Here is a 20,907-nt window from a genome sequence, read left to right as displayed (position 1 = left end):
CCATCTGGAGTGCAATGGCGAAATCACAGCTCATTGCAGCCTTGACCTCCTGGGCTCAAGTGAACCTTCTTCATCAGCCTCTTGAATAGCTGGGACTAGTTGTGTGCCACCACACCACCATGGGAGGATCGCTTGTATCCAGAAGTTCAAGACTAGCCTAGGTCAGTTTGGCTGGGCATGGTGGCTCACATGTGTAGAAATGCTAAGGCAGGAGCATCATAATGAACCTAGGAGGTTGAGGCTGCAGGGGGCTGTGATCATGCCACTATACTCCAGCCTGGGTGACAGAGCTAGCCCCTGTCTTTATTTTTATTAATTCATTAATTTATTTTTGAGATGGAGTCTCACTCTGCTGTTGGGGTGATGAGACCCAACACCAGGTCATGGGGGCAACGAAGTCCGGCGGAGTCAAAGGATTGAGAAAAAGACAGTTTGAGAGAGAGAAGTGGGACTAAAGAGCCATTGCTAGTGTATGGAGGCTGCGAAGGCCCGAGCTCTGGGAGCCCACGCTATTTACTGGTAATCCAACAAAGAAACAGGTGGTGAGAATGTGGAGGTCAAAAGGGCACAATGCATTAAGCACATGATTGACAGCTGTGATGGTTTAGCATTTGCTCTGCTACTGGAGATAATGGAGAGCAGGTTCTTTTAACTCAAGATACAATCAATCCTGGAAGCACAAAGAGCAAGAAGCCAGCAAGTCTAGCCACATTCCAGAGCCACGAGCCCTGGATTCTATCCAAGCCACGAGGGATTTTATGCCCTGGGCTTAGATTATGGTGCGTCGGGGTAGCCTGCCACCCTTTAGCACGTGGCTTGGCATTCCGAAGGCCACAAGGGGTTTTAGACCCTGGACCCCGGACATGTTCCAAGACTCTTTTACATTATGTCAGACATGCAAGCCCTCCCTCAGCTTCTCCTAACACTCTGTGGCCCAGACTGGAGTGCAGTGGCGTGATCTCAGCACACTGCAGTCTCTGCCTCCTGGGTTCAAGAGATTCTCCTGCCTCAGCCTCCTGAGTAGCAGGAATTAAAGTTTTTAATTTTGGTGAAGCCCAGTTTATCAATTCTTTTTCTTTTTTTGCTTGTGTTTTTTGTGTCATTTACAAAGGCCTTGCCTAAGGCAATGAAGACTTACTCATAATTTCTTCTAAGAGATTTTTAGTTTTAGCTCTTACATTTAGGTCTTTCATCCATTTTGAGTTATTTTTTGTATATGTTGTGAGGTCCAAGCTTTTACATGTGCATATCCAGTTGTCCCAGTACCATTTGGTAAGATGATTCTTTTTTTTTTTTTTTTTGAGATGGAGTCTCGTTCCACCACCCAGGCTGGAGTGCAGTGGCATGATCTTGACTCACTGCAACCTCCACCTCCCAGGTTCAAGTGATTCTCCTGCCTCAGCCTCCTGAGTAGCAGGAATTACAGGCAGGCACCACCACGCCTGGCTAATTTTTATATTTTAGTAGAGACAGGGTTTCACCATGTTGGCCAGGCTGGTCTCAAACTCCTGACCTCAGGTGATCCACCTGCCTTGGCCTCCCAAAGTGCTGGGACTACAGGCGTGAGCCACCGTGCCTGGCCTGTTGAGATTATTCTTTCCCCACTGAATTGTCTTGGCACCTTTGTCAAAAATCAATTGAACATAAATATAAGTGTTTATTTCTGGACTCAATTCTATTCTAAATGAATTGATTTCCTCAATAATTCATTGCTCTAATGCCTATTCATATGCCAGTACCACACAGTCTTTTTTTTTTTTTTTTTTTTTTGGAGACAGAGTCTCGCTCTGTCACCCAGGCTGGAGTGCAGTGGCATGATCTCGGCTCACTGCAGCCTATGCATTCTGGGTTCAAGTGATTCTCCTGCCTCAGCTGCCCAAGTAGCTGGGACTACAGATGTGAGCCACCACGCCCGGCTAATTTTTGTATTTTTAATAGAGACAGGGTTTCACCATGTTGGTCAGGCTGGTCTCGAACTCCTGACCTCAAGTGATCCACTGGCCTCAGCCTCCCAAAGTACTGGGATTACACAGGCATGAGCCACCATGCCCGGCCTACACAGTTTTAATTACTGTAGCTTTGTAGTAAGTTTTCAAATGGGGAAGTTTGAGTCCTCCAACTTTGTTCCTCTTTTTCTAGATTGTTTTGGCTATAGTTAATTGTTTGGGCTCTGAAGCCAGGCACATAATAACTCTGTGTTCTCAGGCTAGTTACTTAACCTGTCTGTGCCAAAGTTTTCTCATCATTAACAAGGGTATGGTAATAATGATATAGTGATTAAATATGTGTAAAGCATGCATAGTACCTGGCTCATAGAAAAGGCTCTGTGTGGAAATAATACCTTTTTCTGTTCACTCAACACCCACTGTGAATTAGGGGCCCCCTTTTATTTCAGATGATACAATGGTGAATAAAATGGTCAGGTTTTTCTTGTGGATTCAGTTGTCTGGGGAGGCAGATAATCAGCAAGTAAATGCATTAAAAATGAAATAATAGGCCAGGCACAGTGGCTCATGCCTATAATCCCAGCACTTTGGGAGGCCGAAGCGGGTGGATCACAAGGTCAGGAGATCAAGACCATCCTGGCTAACCCGGTGAAACCCCATCTCTACTAAAACTACAAAAAATTAGCTGGGCGTGGTGGCAGGTGCCTGTAGTCCCAGCTACTCAGGAGGCTGAGGCAGGAGAATGGTGTGAACCCGGGAGGCGGAGCTTGCAGTGAGTCAAGATCACGCCACTGCACTCCAGCAGGCGACAGAGCAAGACTCCGTCAAAAAAAAAAAAAAAAAAGAAATTATTTATATATATATATGTGTGTGTGTGTGTGTGTGTATATTTTTTTTTTGAGACGGAGTTTCGCTCTTGTTGCCCAGGCTGGAGTGCAGTGGCACTATCGCGGCTCATGGCAAGCTCCACCTCCTGGGTTCACACCATTCTCCTGCCTCAGCCTCCCAACTAGCTGAGATTACAGGCATACGCCACCACCCGGGCTAATTTTGTATTTTTAGTAGAGATGGGGTTTCTCCGTGTTGGTCAGGCTGGTCTTGAACTCCCGACCTCAAGTGATCCGCCCACCTTGGCCTCCCAAAGTGCTGGGATTACAGGCATGAGCCACCACGCCTGGCCAATAATTTTATTTTTTTAGAGACAGGGTCTTGCGCTGTCATCCAGGCTGAAGTGCAGTGGGTCGATCATAGCTCATTGCAGCCTCCTGGGCCCAAATGATCCTCCTGCCTCAGCCTCCTAAGTAGCAGAGACTACAGGCTCGAGCCATCACACCAGTGAACTTTCAATTAGACGGGGTCTCACTATGTTGCCTAAGGCTGGCATGAAAGACTTTCTGAGAGTACTATTAATAAATGCAAAGAATAAAATGAGGTGATCTGTTAGAAGCGGGGGCACTGTTTTAGTGGGGATGGTTGGAGAAGGTCACTTTGGAGAGGCTTGAGCAGAAATGATCAAATGATGAATGAATGATGAATGATCAAACAATGAAAAGTGGGGACTGTTAGGAGAGCCAGGCAAAGCATTCTAGTCTGAGGGAAGAGCCAGCGCGATGGCCCAGAGGTAGGAAAGAGGTCAGCATGTGTTAGAAACTGTGAGGAGGCCTTTGTGGCTGGAGCAGAGTGAGTGAGAGGGAGTGCGGGAGGAGAGGTCAGGGAGGTGACGGGGAAGGTTTTTTAGGCTTGACTGACCATGGCGAGGACTTGGCTTTTACTCTGAGACACAGCCTGAGAGGGCCCTATGCAGAGGAGGGATGGGATCTGATTCCAGGCTTCACTGGGTGCCCCCTGTTGTTGGGAGGCAGGGCAGGAGCAGGGAGACGAGGAGGAGGCTGCTGCATTGCCCAGGCAGGAGATGACGGGGACAGGACCAGGGTGTGAGCGGCTACTGTCATCTTCACAGGAAGGAGGTCCCTGCCCGACTAGCACCACCTCCTCGAATAGGAACTCAGGCAGGGCCAGGGACAGGTGTAGTTGACAGGATTGAAATGAGCCTGGTGCTGGGTGTGGTGACTCATACCTGTAATCCCAGCACTTTGGGAGGCCGGGGAGAGAAGGTTGCTTGAGCCCAAGAATTCAAGACCAACCTGGACAGCATAGGAGACCCTGTCTCTACAAAAAAATAAAAAAATTGGGCCGGGCATGGTGGCTCACGCCTGTAATCCCAGCACTTTGGGAGGCCAGGGCGGGTGGATCACCTGAGGTCAGGAGTTCGAGACCAGCCTGACCAACATGGTGAAACCCCATCTCTGCTAAAAATGCAAAAATTAGCTGGGCATGGTGGCACATGCCTGTAATCCCAGCTACTCAGGAGGCTGAGGCAGGAGAATCGCCTGAACCTGGGAGGTGGAGGGTGCAGTGAACTGAGATGGTGCCATTGTACTCCAGCTTGGGCAACAAGTGCGAAACTCCATCTTGAAAAAAAATAAATAAATCTGAAAATTAGCCAGGTGTGGTAGCACTACCTGTAGTCCCAGCTGTTTGGGAGGCTGAGGCAGGAGGATTGCTGAAGTCTGGGAGAGGTGGAGGTCACAGTGAGCTGTGATGGCACCACTGCACTCCAGGCTGGGCAACAGAGCAAGACCTTATCTTTAAAAAAAAAAAAAAAAAGCCAAGTGCAGTGGCTTACACTATAGGATTACACTGTAATCCTAGCACTTTAGGAGGGTAAGGCTGGAGGATTGCTTGAGGCCAAGAGTTCAAGACCAACCTGGCCAACATAGCAAGACCCTGTCCCATGTAAAAAATAAATAATTAAAGAAATAAATAAATTACAGAAATAGCCAGCCGAGGCAACATAGTAGACTCTGTCCCTACAAAAATTAAACAATTTTCAAAGAAAGAAAAAGAGGCCAGCCATGGTGGCTCATGCCTGTAATCCTGGCACTTTGGGAGGCTGAAGCAGGCAGATCAGTTGAGGTCAGGAGTTTAAGACCAACCTGGCCAACATGGTGAAACCTCGTCTTTACTAAAAATACAAAAATTAGCCGGGCATGGTGGTGCACACGTGTAGTCCCAGCTACTCAGGAGACTGAGGCAGGAGAATCACTTGAACCCAGGAGACAGAGCCTGCAGTGAGCCGAGATCATGCCACTGCACTCTAGCCTGGGTGACAGAGTGAGACTCTTTCTTAAAAAAAAAAAAAAAAAGGAAAAGGAGCCTGGCAAAGAAAGTCAGCCCTCTGGATGAAGGGCTGTGCACAGGCGACTGGATCTGGTAAATCCCTCGCCCTGGTCCCACAGCGACCAAGGCCTCCCCTTGGTGGCCTGAGTGTCGCCTTCTCTCAGGGACGCCTCTTAGCCTTCACTGGTGCTGGTCCGCGTGCCTGAAACATCCTTCTCCTCTTCTCTCATCTCCACTCTAAGCGCTCCCCACCCTTTTCTATCCAGCCAGGATCCCAGATCCCTTGGAGGCTGTCCAGGCATGCCCTGTCACCCTCATCCTCAGTTCCTTCCTGTGTAACTACCCCATCCCACCCTCACCCCAAGCTCCAGGCCCAGAACCTGGCTGTCCTCTGACTTGCATAGGTGGCAGAAAGTCTGCTGCAGAGACAGTGGAAGCCCACCTCAAGAGTGAGACTGGGGGCCAGATGAGATGGCTCACGCCTTTAATGCCAGTACTTTGGGAGGCCAAGGTGGGAGGCTCACTTGAGACCAGGAGTTCAAGACCAGCCTAGGCAATGTAGTGAGACCTCATCTCTCTAATTTTTTTTTTTTTTTTTTTAAGCTGGAACTGGGAATTCCCGGAGTGGAAAGCAGCACCCTAGGTGCCACATCCCTCCCACCTTCCCAGCATCCCCCCACCTGCACAGTTTTGCTCATCCCATGCTGTCCTTCCCTATGTATTCCCTACATGCACATTCTGTCTGCAGACACTGGCTCTGGAGTCATCTCCTCCAGGAAGGCCTCCGACTCCCTCCACAGCCCCTTACCCCTCTGCCCCCTCCTAGGCTGGCCCATCCCCCATCCAAGCCCCAAACCTAGACCATGTCCTCTGGCCATCACATGGTGGACAGTGTGCTGCCCCCGGCCAGCCCAGGAGGCAGGCTGTTCGAGGTGGGCTCAAGGCAGGGGGCATCCAGAGGCTACCATAAGGACACACTCGTGGGGCCATCTCACCCTCAGCACTCTAAGGACCTGGTGCGCATGGGCCACCTGACGGGGCTAAAGCCCGTGGTGCTGGTCACCTTCCAGTCGCCAGTCAACTTCTACCGCTGGAAGATAGAGCAGCTACAGATCCAGATGGAGGCTGCCCCCTTCCGCAGCAAAGGTGGGCCTGGGGGAGGCTGGAGGGGTCGCAGTCTGGCAGGGGTTTGGGGTTTGCTGGGGGCCGCCGTGGGGCCATGATCTGAGGAGGGTATGTGGGGGGGCAGGAGCTCAGCACATTCCATGGCCTAGATGGGGCCACACAGAGGCCCCAGTGGGACCCATGGCATGGAGGCGGGTATGGGGAGTTGTGGGGAGATCCCAGTGTGGTCTGGGGCCTGGAACCGGCCATTGGGAGGCCCCAGCAATTTCAGTGCCCAGGGCCTCCCTGCAGAGCCATGCATGGCAGAGGAAGTGTGTAGCATGAGCTGGTACACGCCCATGCCTATCAAGAATGGCAGTGTGGTCATGCATGTGGACGTCAGCAGCAATGGCCTGGGGACCTTCATTCCAGATGAAAGGTATCCTTTCCCAAGCCGGGGGCCGGGGTGGACTCCAGGGGAACTCCTCACCCCGGGGTCCCCAGAGGAGCCAGTGGGAGATCCAAGGGAGAGAATGGGGAGAGAGGCAGCTGCGAGCTGTGGAACCCCTGACACTGGGACCTCACCTGCGCCTGTCCTCCACCTGCTGCTAGGTTCCAGGTGAATATGAATGGCTTCCTGAAGAGAAACCAGGACAATAACATCCAATTCACTGTGGGAGATGAGGTGAGGGAATCTGGGCAGGGGAAAAAGACAATGGTCTGGGCCTTACGCTGACGCCCTGGTTACTTCTCAGATAAGCAGCAGATCCCATTTAGGGAGCACCAACTTCATGCCAGGCCCCACATGAAGATTCCATTAATCTCCCCAGTGACTCTTTGAGGGGACATACTCTCACATACTCCATTATAAAGAGGAGAAACCTGAGGTCCCAAAGGGATGGAACCATTTTCCCATAGTCCCTCAGCATGGAAGGAGTCTTGAAGTTATCTGCCTATCTGCCTCACTCCTGTACATACCTGTACACACACACACACACACATATATGTTTTTTTTTTTTTTTTTTTGAAACAGGGCCTCGCTCTGTCATCCAGGCTGGCGTGCAGTGCTGCAATCATGGCTCACTGTAGACTTGAGCTCCTGGGCTCAAGCAATACTCCCACTTCAGCCTCCCGAGTAGCTGGGACCACAGGCATGTACCACCATATCCAGCTAACTTTTTAATTAATTAGTTAATTGTTGTTTTTGAGCCAGAGTCTTGCTCTGTCCCCCAGGCTAGAGCGCAGTGGTACAATCTCGCCTCATTGCAACCTCCACCTCCTGGGTTCAAGCAATTCTCCTGCCTCAGCCTCCCAAGTAGCTGGGATTACTGGCGCCCATCACCACGCCAGGCTAATAATTTTTTTATTTTTTGTAGAGACGAGGACTCACTCTATCATCCAGGCTGGAGTGCAGGAGAGTGACCTCGTCAGGCTCAGGTGATACTCTCCCCTCAGTTTTTGTATTTTTAGTAGAGGCAGGGTTTTATCATGTTGCCAGGGTTGGCTGAAGTGATCCGCCCACCTCGGTCTCCCAAAGTGCTAGGATTACAGGTGTGAGCCACTGCGCCCAGCCCATGCCCATATGCAAATTTTTTTTTTTTTTTTTGAGACAGAGTTTCGCTCTTGTTGCCCAGGCTGGAGTGCAGTGGTGTGATCTCGGCTCACTGCAACCTCTGCCTCCCGGGTTCAAGCAATTCTCCTACCTCAGCCTCCTGAGTAACTGGGATTATAGGCACGTGTCACCACACCCAGCTAATGATTTTTTATTTTTATTTTTATTAGAGATGGGGTTTCTTCATGTTGGCAGGCTGGTCTCGAACTCCCGACCTCAGGTGATCCACCCGCCTCAACCTCCCAAAGTGCTGGGATTACAGGCGTGAGCCACCACGCCTGGCCTCATACCCATATTCTTAATCCCGATGCATTCACCCATTCATTCATGCTGTCACTCAGCAGGCACTTACTGAGCACACGTTGTTGCATCATGGGGACACAGCAGTGAACCCACAGACCCAAATCTCTGCCCTCCTGGAGCTGACACTGTAGTAGGGGAGACAGATGGCAACCTGGCAAACTGGTAAATGTGAAAATCAAGTGAATTCCGTAGTAGGGTGAAGGGTGGTAAGTGCTCTGGACAGAAATGGAACAGGACAACGGGAGTTGGGTCTGTGCAGAAGGAGAGTGCAATGTTTAATAGGATGGTCAAGAAAGGCCTTGGCCGGGCGCGGTGGCTCAAGCCTGTAATCCCAGCACTTTGGGAGGCCGAGACGGGCGGATCACGAGGTCAGGAGATCGAGACCATCCTGGCTAACCCGGTGAAACCCCGTCTCTACTGAAAAATACAAAAAACTAGCCAGGCGAGGTGGCGGGCGCCTGTAGTCCCAGCTACTCGGGAGGCTGAGGCAGGAGAATGGCGGGAACCCGGAAGGCGGAATTTGCAGTGAGCAGAGATCCAGCCACTGCACTCCAGCCTGGGCGACAGAGCGAGACTCCGTCTCAAACAAACAAACAAACAAAAACAAAAAAAAACACGCCTCATTGAGAAGTTTAAGCTTCCAAGGAGAGAATCGCATGGATACTAGGGGAAGAGCATTTCATCAGGAGAAGCAGAGGCCCTGAGGTGGGCGTGTGCCTGGGAGGTCTGAGAAGCAGAGAAGAGGCCGTGTGGCTGGGAGAGAGGGGGTGAGGGGGAGAATGGTAAGGAATGAGGTCAAGGAAGTGAGAAGGACAAATTGTGTGGGGCCTTGTGGGTCCAGGTCAGGCCTTGGACCTAAATGAGATGGAGCCTCAGGAGAGTGGCGGGAGTGTTGGCGTCCCTCCTGTCCCTCCCTGGCAGCTCTTCAACCTGATGCCCCAGTACTTTGTGGGTATCTCATCGAGGCCCTTGTGGCACACTGTGGACCAGTCACCTGTGCTCATCCTGGGAGGCATTCCCAATGAGAAGTACGTCCTGATGACCGACACCAGCTTCAAGGACTTCTCTCTGGTGGAGGTGAACGGTGTGGGGCAGATGGTGGGCGGGGCCTCTTGGAGGGAGCTGGGCCTCAGCCCCTGGAATAGGGTGGGGGCCTGGGGCTCTAGAAGAGGTCCCCACAGACACATCAGTCGCCATGAGAGGCAGATAGCATGAAGAAAAAACACACGATTCTACAGCCAGAGGCCTAGGTTCAAATCCTGGTTCTGCCGCCACCTGGCTGCCTGACCCTGGACTTGGCATTCAACAACCCGGTCCTCAGATTCCCATTTGTAACATGGTAGTAATACTTATATTTACTTCATAGGATTATTGTGAGGATGATGTAAGTTAATAGTTTCCAGCTGAGTGCAGAGGCTCATGCCTATAATCCCAGCACTTTGGGAGGCTGAGGTAGGAGAACCACTTGAGAGCAGGAGTTTGAGACCAGCCTGGACAACATAGTGAAACCCCATCGCTACCAAAAATACAAAACTTAGCCGGGGTGGTGGCATGAGTCTGTAGTCTCAGCTGCTCAGAAGGCTGAGGCAGGAGGATTGCTTGAGCCTGGGACTTTGAGGCTGCAGTGAGCTATGATCATATCATTGCACTCCAGCCTGGGAGACAGATCGAGACCCTGTCTCAAAAAAAAAAAAAGGGTTAATAGCTTCCATAACCAATGGTATATGTGTGCCATTACCTTCTCCACTCTGGAAAATTCTGCATTGCAATATATATCTCTGCCCAAGAGTTTCCTATTAGGCATTGAGAGCCTATATTATCCCATAATAGGGAGGGAGTGTCTGAAGTAAGAATCTTTTGGCTTCAGCGACAGAAATATGTTGGAATTAGTGCAGCTACAGTCAGAATGCCAAGCCAGGTTGGTTTACCCAGAGAACTGGTTTACCCAGAGAACAGAGAACCATGCGCAGCCTTGTTCTTGTTCTCTAACCATGGGGATTTCTCCCTGATGGTCTCATCTTATTGTCTCCTGTCTTCCCTGCTCCTGTCTCTCCCCACCACTCCCTTCCACACTGCCCCCAGGAAACAGATCCTCCCCCTGCACAGCTCGCTTCACCTTTGTTGGTTGGGGTCCAGGTATAGATGCTATAACAAAGAGACCCTGGAAGAGAATGACTGAAATAGAGACTGTTGCTCGTTTTTACTTTTTCTTTTTCTTTCTTTCTTTTTTTTTTTTTTTTTGAGACAGAGTCTCGCTCTGTTGCCCAGGCTGGAGTACGGTGGTGCAATCTCGGCTTACTGCAACCTCTGCCTCCCGGGTTCAGGTGATTCTTCTGCCTCAGCCTCTTGAGTAGCTGGGATTGGAGGCACCCACCACCGCACCTGGATAATTTTTGTATTTTTAGTAGAGATGGGGTTTTGCCATGTTGGCCAGGCTGGTCTCAAACTCCTGACCTCAAATGATCTACCCACCTTGGCCTCCCAAAGTGTTGGGATTACAGGTGTGAGCCACCGCACCTGGCTGTTGCTCATTCTCGTAACAGTCCAGAGGTGAAGAACCTTGTTCCTTCCATTTTCTCACTTCACCATCCCCTGGGCTGGAGGTGTTGACCTCTGTATGACGGCAGCCACTGGGAAAGGGGAGGAGAAGAAGTAGAGGGCAAGCCATTTTCTTTTAAGCAAGCTTCACATCCACTGACATTCCGCTAGTGAGAAGGGGTCACCTGTCTACATCCAACTGCAGGGGACACTGGGTGGTACATGCCCAGCTAAATTCAATCACCAAAAAATATAGGGAAATGGATTTGAGAGTTTCGCTAGCCATCTCCTGAAAGTGGGGAAGAAAATTTACTGGTTCACGAGACCAAAAAATTCAAGACTTCAGGCTCTGCTTGGCCCAGGATTTCAAACAGTATCACTGAGACGGGGTTTCTTGTCTCATCTCTTGGACCACATTCCTCTGTTTTTTGTTTGTTTTTTGAGATGGAGTTTCACTCTTGTCACGCAGGCTGGAGTGCAGTGGTGCAATCTTGGCTCACTGCAACCTCTGCCTCCCGGGTTCAAGCGATTCTCTTGCCTCAGCCTCCCAAGTAGCTGGGATTACAGGCGCGTGTCACCACGTCCAGCTAATTTTTTGTATTTTTAGTAGAGACGGGGTTTCACCACACAGTTATTTATTTTAATTAGCTGGGAGTGGTGGCAAGCACCTGTAGTCCCAGCTACTCGGGAGGCTGAGGCGGAAGGATTGCTTGAGCCCAGGAGTTCAAGACCAGCCTGGGTAACATAGCGAGACCTCACCTCTACAAAAATAAAAATTAAAAAATTAGCTAGGCATGGCGGTGAGCACCTGTCGTCCCAACTACTCGGGAGACTGAGGTGGGAGGATCGTTCGAGCCCAGGAGTTTGAAGTTGCAGTGAGCTGTGATCATACCACTGCACTCTAGCCTGGGTGACAGAGCCAGATCCAGCCTTTAAAAAAAAAAAAGTCCCTTGGGGAGAGCATGGGGTGTTGTATCTATGTAGGTATAACCCTGACTGTAGCCAGGGGTACAAGGACCGCTAAGGACCGTTGAGCATGCTGTGCACTGCCCAACTCCAGGGGGCACACGAAGCCTGAACTAGCTCAGGCCTGGGTCACCTGCTTCTCTGGTCCATATAGGGGAGGTTTGGCTACCAAGGTGTTGCTGCAGGGTGAGCAGGGAGAGCACTCTGGGGCAGCTGTCAGAGCAGGAGCTTCCCCGCAAGGCAGGACATGGGGGCTGAGGCCAAGGCCACCTGCTCACCATTGGCCTCTGCTCCCCTGCAGCTGAGCATTGACAGTTGCTGGGTGGGCTCCTTCTACTGCCCCCAATCTGGCTTCACGGCCACCATCTATGACACTGTTGCCACCGAGAGCACCCTCTTCATTCGGCAGAACCAGCTGGTCTATTATTTCACAGGCACCTATACCACACTCTATGAGAGAAACCGTGGCAGTGGTGAGTGGGCTGTGGCAGGACCCACGCCTGGGGAGGGCACCCCGGTGAACCCCTCTGCAGAAGGTACCTGGGGCTGGCATTGCTGTGGGTGAAGCAGCAGGGAAGGAACTTGCTAAGGCCCCGACCACCCCTGCCCACCCCGAATGGACCTTCCCTTGCCCCCCTCTTTTTTTTTTTTTTTTTTTTGCTGTGATGAGGCTTCCACCCAGACCCTCCTGGGAATTGTGAGCAACTGTGAGAAGAGGGGGTGTGAGAGTAAAGGGAGGTAGAGAGAAGCAGACACATGCGTGTGCCCACACAGGGTGGCAGAAGGACATGCCGAGAGAGACCAGACGGAGAAAGAGGGAGAGGGGCATGGCAAGTCAGAAGGAGCGGGAGGAGAGAGAGAAACAGACGGGCAAAGCCTCAAGGGAAACTCATCGGAGACAAAAAAGAGGCTAGGCACAGTGGCTCAGGAGGCCAGACTACTCAGGAGGCTGATGGGAGGGGGGATCACATGAGCCCAGGGGTTTGAGGCTACAGTGAGCTATGATCACACTACTGCACTCCAGCCTGGGCGACAGAGCAAGACCCTGTTTCAAAAAAAGAAAAATGCTGGGCGCGGTGGCGCATGCCTGTAATCCCAGCACTCTGGGAGGCTGAGGCGGGTGGATCACTTGAAGTCAGGAGTTCAAGACCTGCATGGCCAACACGGTGAAACCCCGTCTCTACTAAAAATACAAAAAATTAGCAAAATTAGCTGGGCATGGTGGCACGTGCCTGTAGTCCCAGCTACTTGGGAGGCTGAGGCAGGAGAATCGCTTGAACCCTGGAGGCGGAGGTTGCAGTGAGCCAAGATTGTGCCCCTGCACTCCAGCCTGGGTGACAGAGTGAGATGCCATCTAAAAAAAAAAAAAAAAAAGCTGGGTGCGGTGGCTCACACCTGTAATCCCAGCACTTTGGGAGGCTGAGGCGGGCAGATCACAAGGTCAGGAGTTTGAGACCAGCCTGGCCACTGTGTTGAAACCCCGTCTCTGTTAAAAATACAAAAATTAGCTGGGTGTGGTGGCGGGTGCCTGTACTCCCAGCTACTCGGGAGGCTGAGGCAGGAGAATCGCTTGAACTCAGGAGGTGGGGCTGCTGTGAGCCGAGATAGTGCCACTGCACTCCAGCCTGGGCAACAGAGTGAGACTCCGTCTCAAAAAAAAAAAAAAAAAAAAGATGCCAAAGCTCTCCTATTTCTTCTAGTTTTTCCCGCCATCTCAGAACTGTCAGCTTCCAGAGTCACTGGAAATTGGACTGTAACTTATAAGTAAATGGGTGTTCCCAGCAGCTTTGCTTTCTCTCTTTCTTAGGGCACTTTGACAGTGGGAGGAACCAAATTCAAATTGGCTTAAGCCAAAGAAAAGAGGTGTTTATTGGCTTCCATGGCTGAAAAGCCCAGGAGCGTGTTGGTTTCAGGAATGGCTGCACCAGGGGGTCACTGTCACGGTTAGACAGTCACCTCCTCGTGCATGCCACGGTGACTCCGGCCCCTGCCCAGCAACTGTAGGCTTGTATGCCCCTCAGTAGCCCCAGAAAAGAGCATCTTGTTGCTGATTGCAAGCTGGTATTGCCTCTGATTTGGCCAGCTTGGTCACATGGTAATCATTGTGGCCAAGGGAGTGCAAGGGAGGTGTCAGCCCAATCTGACCCTCATGGACAGAGTGTGAGCAAAGGAGGATTTTCTCAAAGGCAGCGGGTGCCTTCTGCCAGGTGCTCCCTGACACCACACTGAACAGGTGCTGCAGCACCATAGGACAGATAACAGGCTCACTAAAGCCAGGGAAATGTGGGCTGGGCTGGGCGGGGCGGGGGGCAGAGGGCGGAGGCCCCAGATCCAACCACCTGGATCTGAGGCCCCATGCTGGCTTCCCTAGGCAGCTGGGTTCGTGTCCTGGCCAGCGAGTGCATCAAGAAGCTGTGCCCTGTGTATTTCCATAGCAATGGCTCTGAGTACATAATGGCCCTCACCACGGGCAAGCATGAGGGTTTTGTACACTTCGGGACCATCAGAGGTAAGGATGTGGGCCTCTGGCAGCCCCAGGGACCCCTCCATACCCTCTCACCTCCAAGGATTCTAACCTTGGGACCTCACTCATCACCATGTGCCCTGAGGAGGGCCCACAGGCTGAGGGTGGTGATGGTGGTGGTGGAGGGATGCGTTTGTAGGGGTAGGGCTTGGGGGTATGTTATGTATCTTTCATGATGTACTTGGTTTTAAAGCGCAGAAGATCTGGGCACGGTGGCTCATGCCTGTAATCCCAGCACTTTGGGAGGCTGAGGCAGGCAGATCACTTGAGGTCAGGAGTTCAAGAACATCCTGGCCAACATGGTGAAACCCCATCTCTACTAAAAATACAAAAATTAGCTGGGCATGGTAGCAGGTACCTGTAATCCCAGCTATTCAGGAGGCTGAGGCAGGAGAGTCACTTGAACCCAGGAGATGAAGGTTGTAGTGAGGTGAGATTGCGCCACTGCACTCCAGCCTGGGCAACAGAGTGAGACTCCATCTCAAAACAAACAAATCCACCCCCCAAAAAACAAAAATAGCAGAAGCCCAATTCAAAAATAATTTAAGTACAGCTGGGCACAGTGGCTCATGCCTGTAATCCCAGCCCTTTGGGAGGCTGAGGTGGGTGGATCACCTGAGGTCAGTTCGAGACCAGCCTGCCCAACATGGAGAAACCCCATCTCTACTAAAAATACAAAAACCAGCTGAGCATGATGGCACACACCTGTAGTCCCAGCTACTTGGGAGGCTGAGGCATTAGAATTCCTTGAACCTGGGAAGCAGAGGTTGTAGTAAGCTGAGATCATGCCACTGCACTCTAGCCTGGGCAACAGAATGAGACTGTCTTAATAATAATAATAGTAATAATAATAAGCATAAAGAATTTGTGGACTTAGATAAATGAAAAGACTCAGGTTCAACTTCAGGTATGGCTGGATCCAGGGGCTCACAGGGTATGTCATCAGGACTCCATCTCTTGGTAAGGTAGTGCAGCATAGTAATTAATTATAGCACAGATTCTAGAGAGAGACTGCTCCATCACACCTTTGCTGTGTGCCTTTCGATATGTAACTTGACCTCTCTGATCTCGTTTTCTTCACCTACAAAATGTGACTAATGGTAGTACTAGTATCTAGGTCACTGGTTTGATATAAAGATTAAATAAGTTGGTTTTTGTAAAGGTCTTAGTACTAGCGACGTAGTGAGTGTTACAAATGGTTTATTATTATTGGTCCTATAATTTGGGTCCATTTTCAGGTAGCTATTCCTCCATGAAGGTTAAAGGTAGCCCCTTAAAGCTTAAGACTCAAGTCACCTACTAGTCTGAGTCATGGCAAGAGAATGAAGACAGCATCTTTCCCATTAATTCTAACACAAGTCCCAGAGTAAATTCTGATTGGCTCACTGTGGTTCTGATGGCCAGACCTGAGCCATGAGACCCACAGTGTCATGACTGTGACCAGAGACAGACATGCTCTGATAGGCCAGGTGTGAGTGACGGAAGGCCAGAGAATGAGATCCCAAGGACTGAGGGGCTGGTGGGCATGAGGAGGGCAATCAGAGTTGGCTTGATGGGCTGCCAGACAGGAGGGAGAGGGACTGAACATGAACCCCACCTTGCTCTGCAGATGGCCAGGTGTCCTTTGAGATGCTGCCCAGGCAGTGGTCTGTGTGCGAGGAGATAGGAGGTACTAATCCCCCCGATGGGTCTGCGGCGGGAGGCTGGGGGGACTGAGGATGCAGAAGAGCAGGGGAGGGTGGCAGGGGTCATGGGAAAGAATGGGCAGTGTCTTAGGGAGGGGTGAGAGTTATGGGGAGGGGCACAGCTGGCACAGGACCAAGGCCATTGAGCCCTGGGGTGGCTCTGGACTGCCCCTTTCCCTCTCAGTTACCACCTGCTCCATAATTTGGTCTGACTACATCGCGGGTGAGTATACCCTACTGCTGCTAGTGGAGAGCGAATATCAAAATGCCAGTAAACGTTTCCAGGTGGTCAGCTACAACACAGGTAATCAGGGCGATGCAAGGGGCTGGGCGCAAAGGGGCAGGAGCCCAGACTGTGGACCGCATGCCCATCCTGAGGGATCTGTGCCCAGCAGACAGAGGGAGGGCGACATTATCTGTGTCACTCCTGGATGAGGGGTAGCAGTGGAGAACTGGGTATAGGCTTGGCGATCTGAAAGGGCTCTGTGACTCACAATAAAGAGATTTTTTTTTTTTTTTGAAACGGAGTCTAGCTCTGTCGCCCAGGCTGGAGTGCGGTGGCCGGATCTCAGCTCACTGCAAGCTCTGCCTCCCGGGTTCACGCCATTCTCCTGCCTCAGCCTCCCAAGTAGTTGGGACTACAGGCGCCCGCCACCTCGCCTGGCTAGTTTTTTTTTTTTTGTATTTTTTAGTAGAGACGGGGTTTCACCGGGTTAGCCAGGATGGTCTCGATCTCCCGACCTCATGATCTGCCCGCCTCGGCCTCCCAAAGTGCTGGGATTACAAGCTTGAGCCACCGCGCCCAGCCAATAAAGATATTTTATTTTACCTGCAGTGAGAATAGGGCCGCCATGTAGAGTTGTACAGGCTGTGCACTGCACAAAACCCCCAACCGAGGGGTCAGAGGAGACAGGTCCTGTGCCTTAACAGGACTGTTTCCTCTCAGAGGCAGTGTCTTTTTATAATTCACATGAAGAAATTCTAAAGGGCTAGGCATGGGACTCACACCAGCACTTTGGGAGGCTGAGGCCAGAGGATCGCTTGAGGCCAGGAGTTCAAGACCAGCCTGGGGCAACATAGCAAGACCCTGTCTCTACAAATTAAAAAAACAAACAAAAAAAGGTAGCCGAGTATGGAGGTGCGCCTGTAGTCCCAGCTACTTGGAATATACCTGAGGTGGAAGGATGGCATAAGCCCAGGAGGTTGAGGCAACAGTGAGCTATGATCATGCCACTGCCTGGGTGACAGAGCAAGACCCTGTCTCAAAAAGAAAAAAAAAAAGAGCTGGGCGTGGTGGCTCATTGTTGTAATCCCGGCACTCTGGGATACCAAGGTGGGTGGAATGCTTGAGCTCAGGAGTTCAAGACCAGCCTAGGCAACATAGTGAAACCTCCTCTCTACTAAAAATACAAAAATTGGGCCGGGTGCGGTGGCTCATGCCTGTAGTCCCAGCACTTTGGGAGGTTGAGGCAGGTGGATCACGAGGTCAGGAGATCGAGACCACAGTGAAACCAGGTTTCTACTAAAAATACAAAAAATTTAGCCGGGTGCAGTAGTGGGCACCTGTAGTCCCAGCTACTCGGGAGGCTGAGGCAGGAGAATGGTGTGAACCTGGGAGGCGGAGCTTGCAGTGAGCCGAGATCCGGCCACTGCACTCCGTCTCAAAAAAAAAAAAAAAATACAAAAATTGGCAGGGGGCCGTGGCTCACACCTGTAATCCCAGCACTCTGGGAGGCCGAGGCGGGGTTGGGGGGGGATCACTTAAGGTCAGGAGTTCAAGACCAGCCTGGCTAACATGGTGAAACCCTGTCTCTACTAAAAATACAAAAATTAGTCAGGCATGATGGTGGGTGCCTGTAAACCTAGCTACTCGGGAGGCTGAGGCAGAAGAATTGCTTGAACCTGGGAAGCAGAGGTTGCAGTGAGCCGAGATCACGCCATTGCACTGCAGTCTGGGCAACAGAGGGAGACTCCATCTTGGGAAAAAAAAGAAAATACAAAAAATTAGCTGGGCGTGGTGGTGGTGCATGTCTATAATCCCAGCTACTCTATAGGCTGAGGTGGGAGGATCACTTGAACCCAGGAGGCAGAGGTTGCAGTGAGCCGAGATCACACCATTGCACTCCAGCCTGGGCGACAGAGAGATCCTGTCTTGGCGGGGGGCGGTGGAAGAAACTCTTAAGGACTAGCAAGCCCGGGTGGGAAGCTCTTTGGAGGGTTTTACAGGAGGCTGAGAAGCAAGCAACTTGCTCCAGCTCCAGGTTTTGAAAGCACAGAGCCTCAGGAGATTTTGCTGTGTTCACCCGCCCCCCCGTAGCTAGTGATGACCTGGAACTTCTCTACCGCATCCCAGAGTTCATCCCTGAAGGTAGGAGGGGAAGGCAGAGGTGGCCTCAAGGGCGGCTGTGGGCCAGGAGGGGCCCAGGTGACTCCACCTCACTGCCGTGTCTTCTCTTCCTCTGCCCCGGTCAGCTCGAGGATTGGAGTTCCTGATGATCCTAGGGACGGAGTCCTACACCAACACTGTAATGGCCCCCAAGGGCATCTCCTGTAACCCGTACAACCACCTGATCTTCATCTGGGGCAACTTTCTCCTGCAGAGGTGGGCCTCCACCACTCCCGGGTGGGCCAGGCATACTCTGTCTCCCCAGCACCTTTAGGGTGTGGATGCTTTCAAGACCAGACTAGGCGAGTCTCACCAAGCCTTCAGAGGATGCCCAAATCCAGAAGTTACCAGGACGGTGATGGGGAACATACTGTTAGGGTAGTCAGTGCTGCGACGAGGGGAGCCAATGTTTTAAAACTGTGGGAGCCCTTTTCTTTTTTTTTTTTTGAGACGGAGTCTCGCTGTGTCTCCCAGGCTGGAGTACAGTGGCGTGATCTCGGCTCACTGCAAGCTCCGCCTCCCGGGTTCACGCCATTCTCCCGCCTCAGCCTCCCGAGTAGCTGAGACTACAGGCGCCCGCCACCACACCCGGCTAGTTTTTTTGTATTTTTAGTAGAGATGGGGTTTCACCATGTTAGCCAGGATAGTCTCGATCTCCTGACCTCGTGATCCACCCGCCTCAGCCTCCCAAAGTGCTGGGATTACAGGCTTGAGCCACCGCGCCCGGCCTAGAGAGCCCTTTTCTTAAAAATGAAACCTTATATAAAGACCCAGCCTGTGTGAGCAATAGATGAGCAGTTTCTAGGGTTTGTTTTTGTTTTTGTTTTGGGACAGTCTCGCTCTGTCACCCAGGCTACAGGGCAGTGGCACAATATCTGCTCACTGCAGCCCCCGCCTCCCTGATTCAAGCGATTCTCCTGCGTCAGCCTCCCTAGTAGCTGGGATTACAGTTGCATGTCACCATGCCTGGCTAATTTTTGTATTTTTAGTAGAGACGGATTTCACCATGTTGGGCAGGCTTGTCTCGAACTCCTGACCTCAGGTGATCCTCCCGCCTCAGCCTCTGAGAGTGCTGGGATTACAGGTGTGAACCATGTGCCCGGCTAACTGACGAGCATTTTCTAGGGACAGTTTAGGATCCTCCCCACCCCAGCCACCCTCTCGACCCTCAGGAACCTAGGGGCCCCTGAGCCACTTTCTTGGGTGGCTGGCAAACTGCCAGGTTGGCCCAATGCTTCTGTTTTACAGATGGGGAGCTGGAGACTCTCACAGGGTTTGGGGTGGGGGGCGGGAGCTAGGATTTCAAGCTTCCTTTGCACATTCTTCCAAGGGGAGAAACTGAGTAAGTGGCTCCCGTGTTATTAGGCCTGGGATTGGGGGAAGCGGCTGTCCAGGATGCGCCCAGCTCTCCATCTCTGTCCCTGCAGCTCTAACAAGGAAAACTTCATCTACCTGGCAGACTTCCCCAAGGAACTGTCCATCAAATACATGACCAGATCGTTCCGTGGGGCTGTGGCTATTGTCACGGAGACGGAGGAGGTGGGCTGCCCTGCCCCTCTCCCCATTCCCTCTCTGCCCACCCCCAAACCCCAGGGGTCCCTCTTTCCCCCTGTCAGAGTAAAGGAGCTAAGGGAAGGGGGCACCCTCGGGGACCCTGAGAAAGGGCAGTGAAGCTCCATTTATAGCTGCAATCCCTGGAACTCAGAGTGTCAGCTCCAAAGTCACGCAGACCAGAGCTATGATCTAATGTTCAGAGGCGGCCCTCTTTCATCCCACGGTGCACTCGTTCACTTCATAAATATTGAGCATTTACCGTGTACCTGCCCCCTGTGCTGGAGAACACAGAGCGGTCAGGGCTGCAATGAGGAAAATATTACCTATGGAAGTAGGGGGACCTGGCCCATTCTGGGGGATTGCGCATGTCAGGGAGGGCTTCATGGGGGAGACCACATGGAGGGGGACATCTTGGAGGCTGGAGGGGCTCACCCAGGTTGTGGTTCAGGAAGGGTAGTGAAGGTTCCCTTCAGATGTGTATGGGGGTGGGCATTAGTGCAGAGATGGGAAACTGAGGCCAAGGAAATGGTGAGACCCTGGAAGCTCTCACCATTTGAGAAGAAAAAAGAGGTCTCGGCCCTAGGAACCGTGGCTGTTAGGGAGTGTGTATGTTAGGGATGTTTAGGTTACAAGTGCTAGAAACCTTAACAGACCAAAAACATTGAAAAACATGATCATAGTGTGTGAGGGCTGGAACCAGAGGTGATTGGGCTCAGGGAAGTAGAGAGATGGCACCACAGAGAAAAGGAAGGGGAGCGCCCTTGGTCCCAGTGGAGGTGAGTTTGCAAACTTCATCCCTCAAACAATGGGGCCACCACTCTGGGCAGAGGGTGAGGTGGGATCAGAGGACCCCATGGTCCTGACACACACATATCTGGCTATCGTACCCACAGATCTGGTACCTCCTGGAGGGTAGCTACCGGGTGTACCGGCTGTTCCCATCCAAGGGCTGGAAGGTGCACATCAGCTTACAGCTGATGCAACAGTCCTCTCTCTACGCATCCAATGAGACCATGCTGACCCTCTTCTACGAAGGCAGCAAACTGTACCAGGTGCCTGGCGGGGCTCTGCGGGGACATTGGGGCACCGCAGGAGGGCTGACCCCAGCT

General features: G+C 51.8%; 1 protein-coding gene across 13 annotated transcripts in view; it reads left to right on the top strand.

Moving 5' to 3' along the window:
• The window catches only part of CATSPERG (cation channel sperm associated auxiliary subunit gamma), a 32,709-nt gene that overhangs the window by 2,752 nt on the left and 9,050 nt on the right, over positions 1–20,907 (top strand). For 8 of the 13 annotated variants that reach the window (XM_003915469.4, XM_021931060.2, XM_017952409.3 and 5 more), the window contains 12 exons: positions 6,128–6,272; positions 6,543–6,669; positions 6,843–6,915; positions 9,067–9,222; positions 11,951–12,122; positions 14,021–14,158; positions 15,783–15,842; positions 16,043–16,162; positions 18,176–18,226; positions 18,331–18,460; positions 19,672–19,783; positions 20,692–20,850. In XM_003915469.4, coding sequence (XP_003915518.1) covers positions 6,128–6,272; positions 6,543–6,669; positions 6,843–6,915; positions 9,067–9,222; positions 11,951–12,122; positions 14,021–14,158; positions 15,783–15,842; positions 16,043–16,162; positions 18,176–18,226; positions 18,331–18,460; positions 19,672–19,783; positions 20,692–20,850 — 1,443 coding nt within the window. Of the gene's footprint in view, positions 1–6,127; positions 6,273–6,542; positions 6,670–6,842; positions 6,916–7,646; positions 7,668–9,066; positions 9,223–11,950; positions 12,123–14,020; positions 14,159–15,782; positions 15,843–16,042; positions 16,163–18,175; positions 18,227–18,330; positions 18,461–19,671; positions 19,784–20,691; positions 20,851–20,907 lie in introns of those variants that run through there. The other 5 variants (XM_017952408.3, XM_017952406.3, XM_009194373.4 and 2 more) reach the window with 5 other exon arrangements.

The sequence above is a fragment of the Papio anubis genome, chromosome 20, assembly GCF_008728515.1.
Source record: "Papio anubis isolate 15944 chromosome 20, Panubis1.0, whole genome shotgun sequence".
Classification (NCBI taxonomy): domain Eukaryota; kingdom Metazoa; phylum Chordata; class Mammalia; order Primates; family Cercopithecidae; genus Papio; species Papio anubis.
The sequence above is the reverse complement of the archived record's forward strand: the minus strand, read 5'-3'. Positions and strand labels throughout refer to the sequence as shown.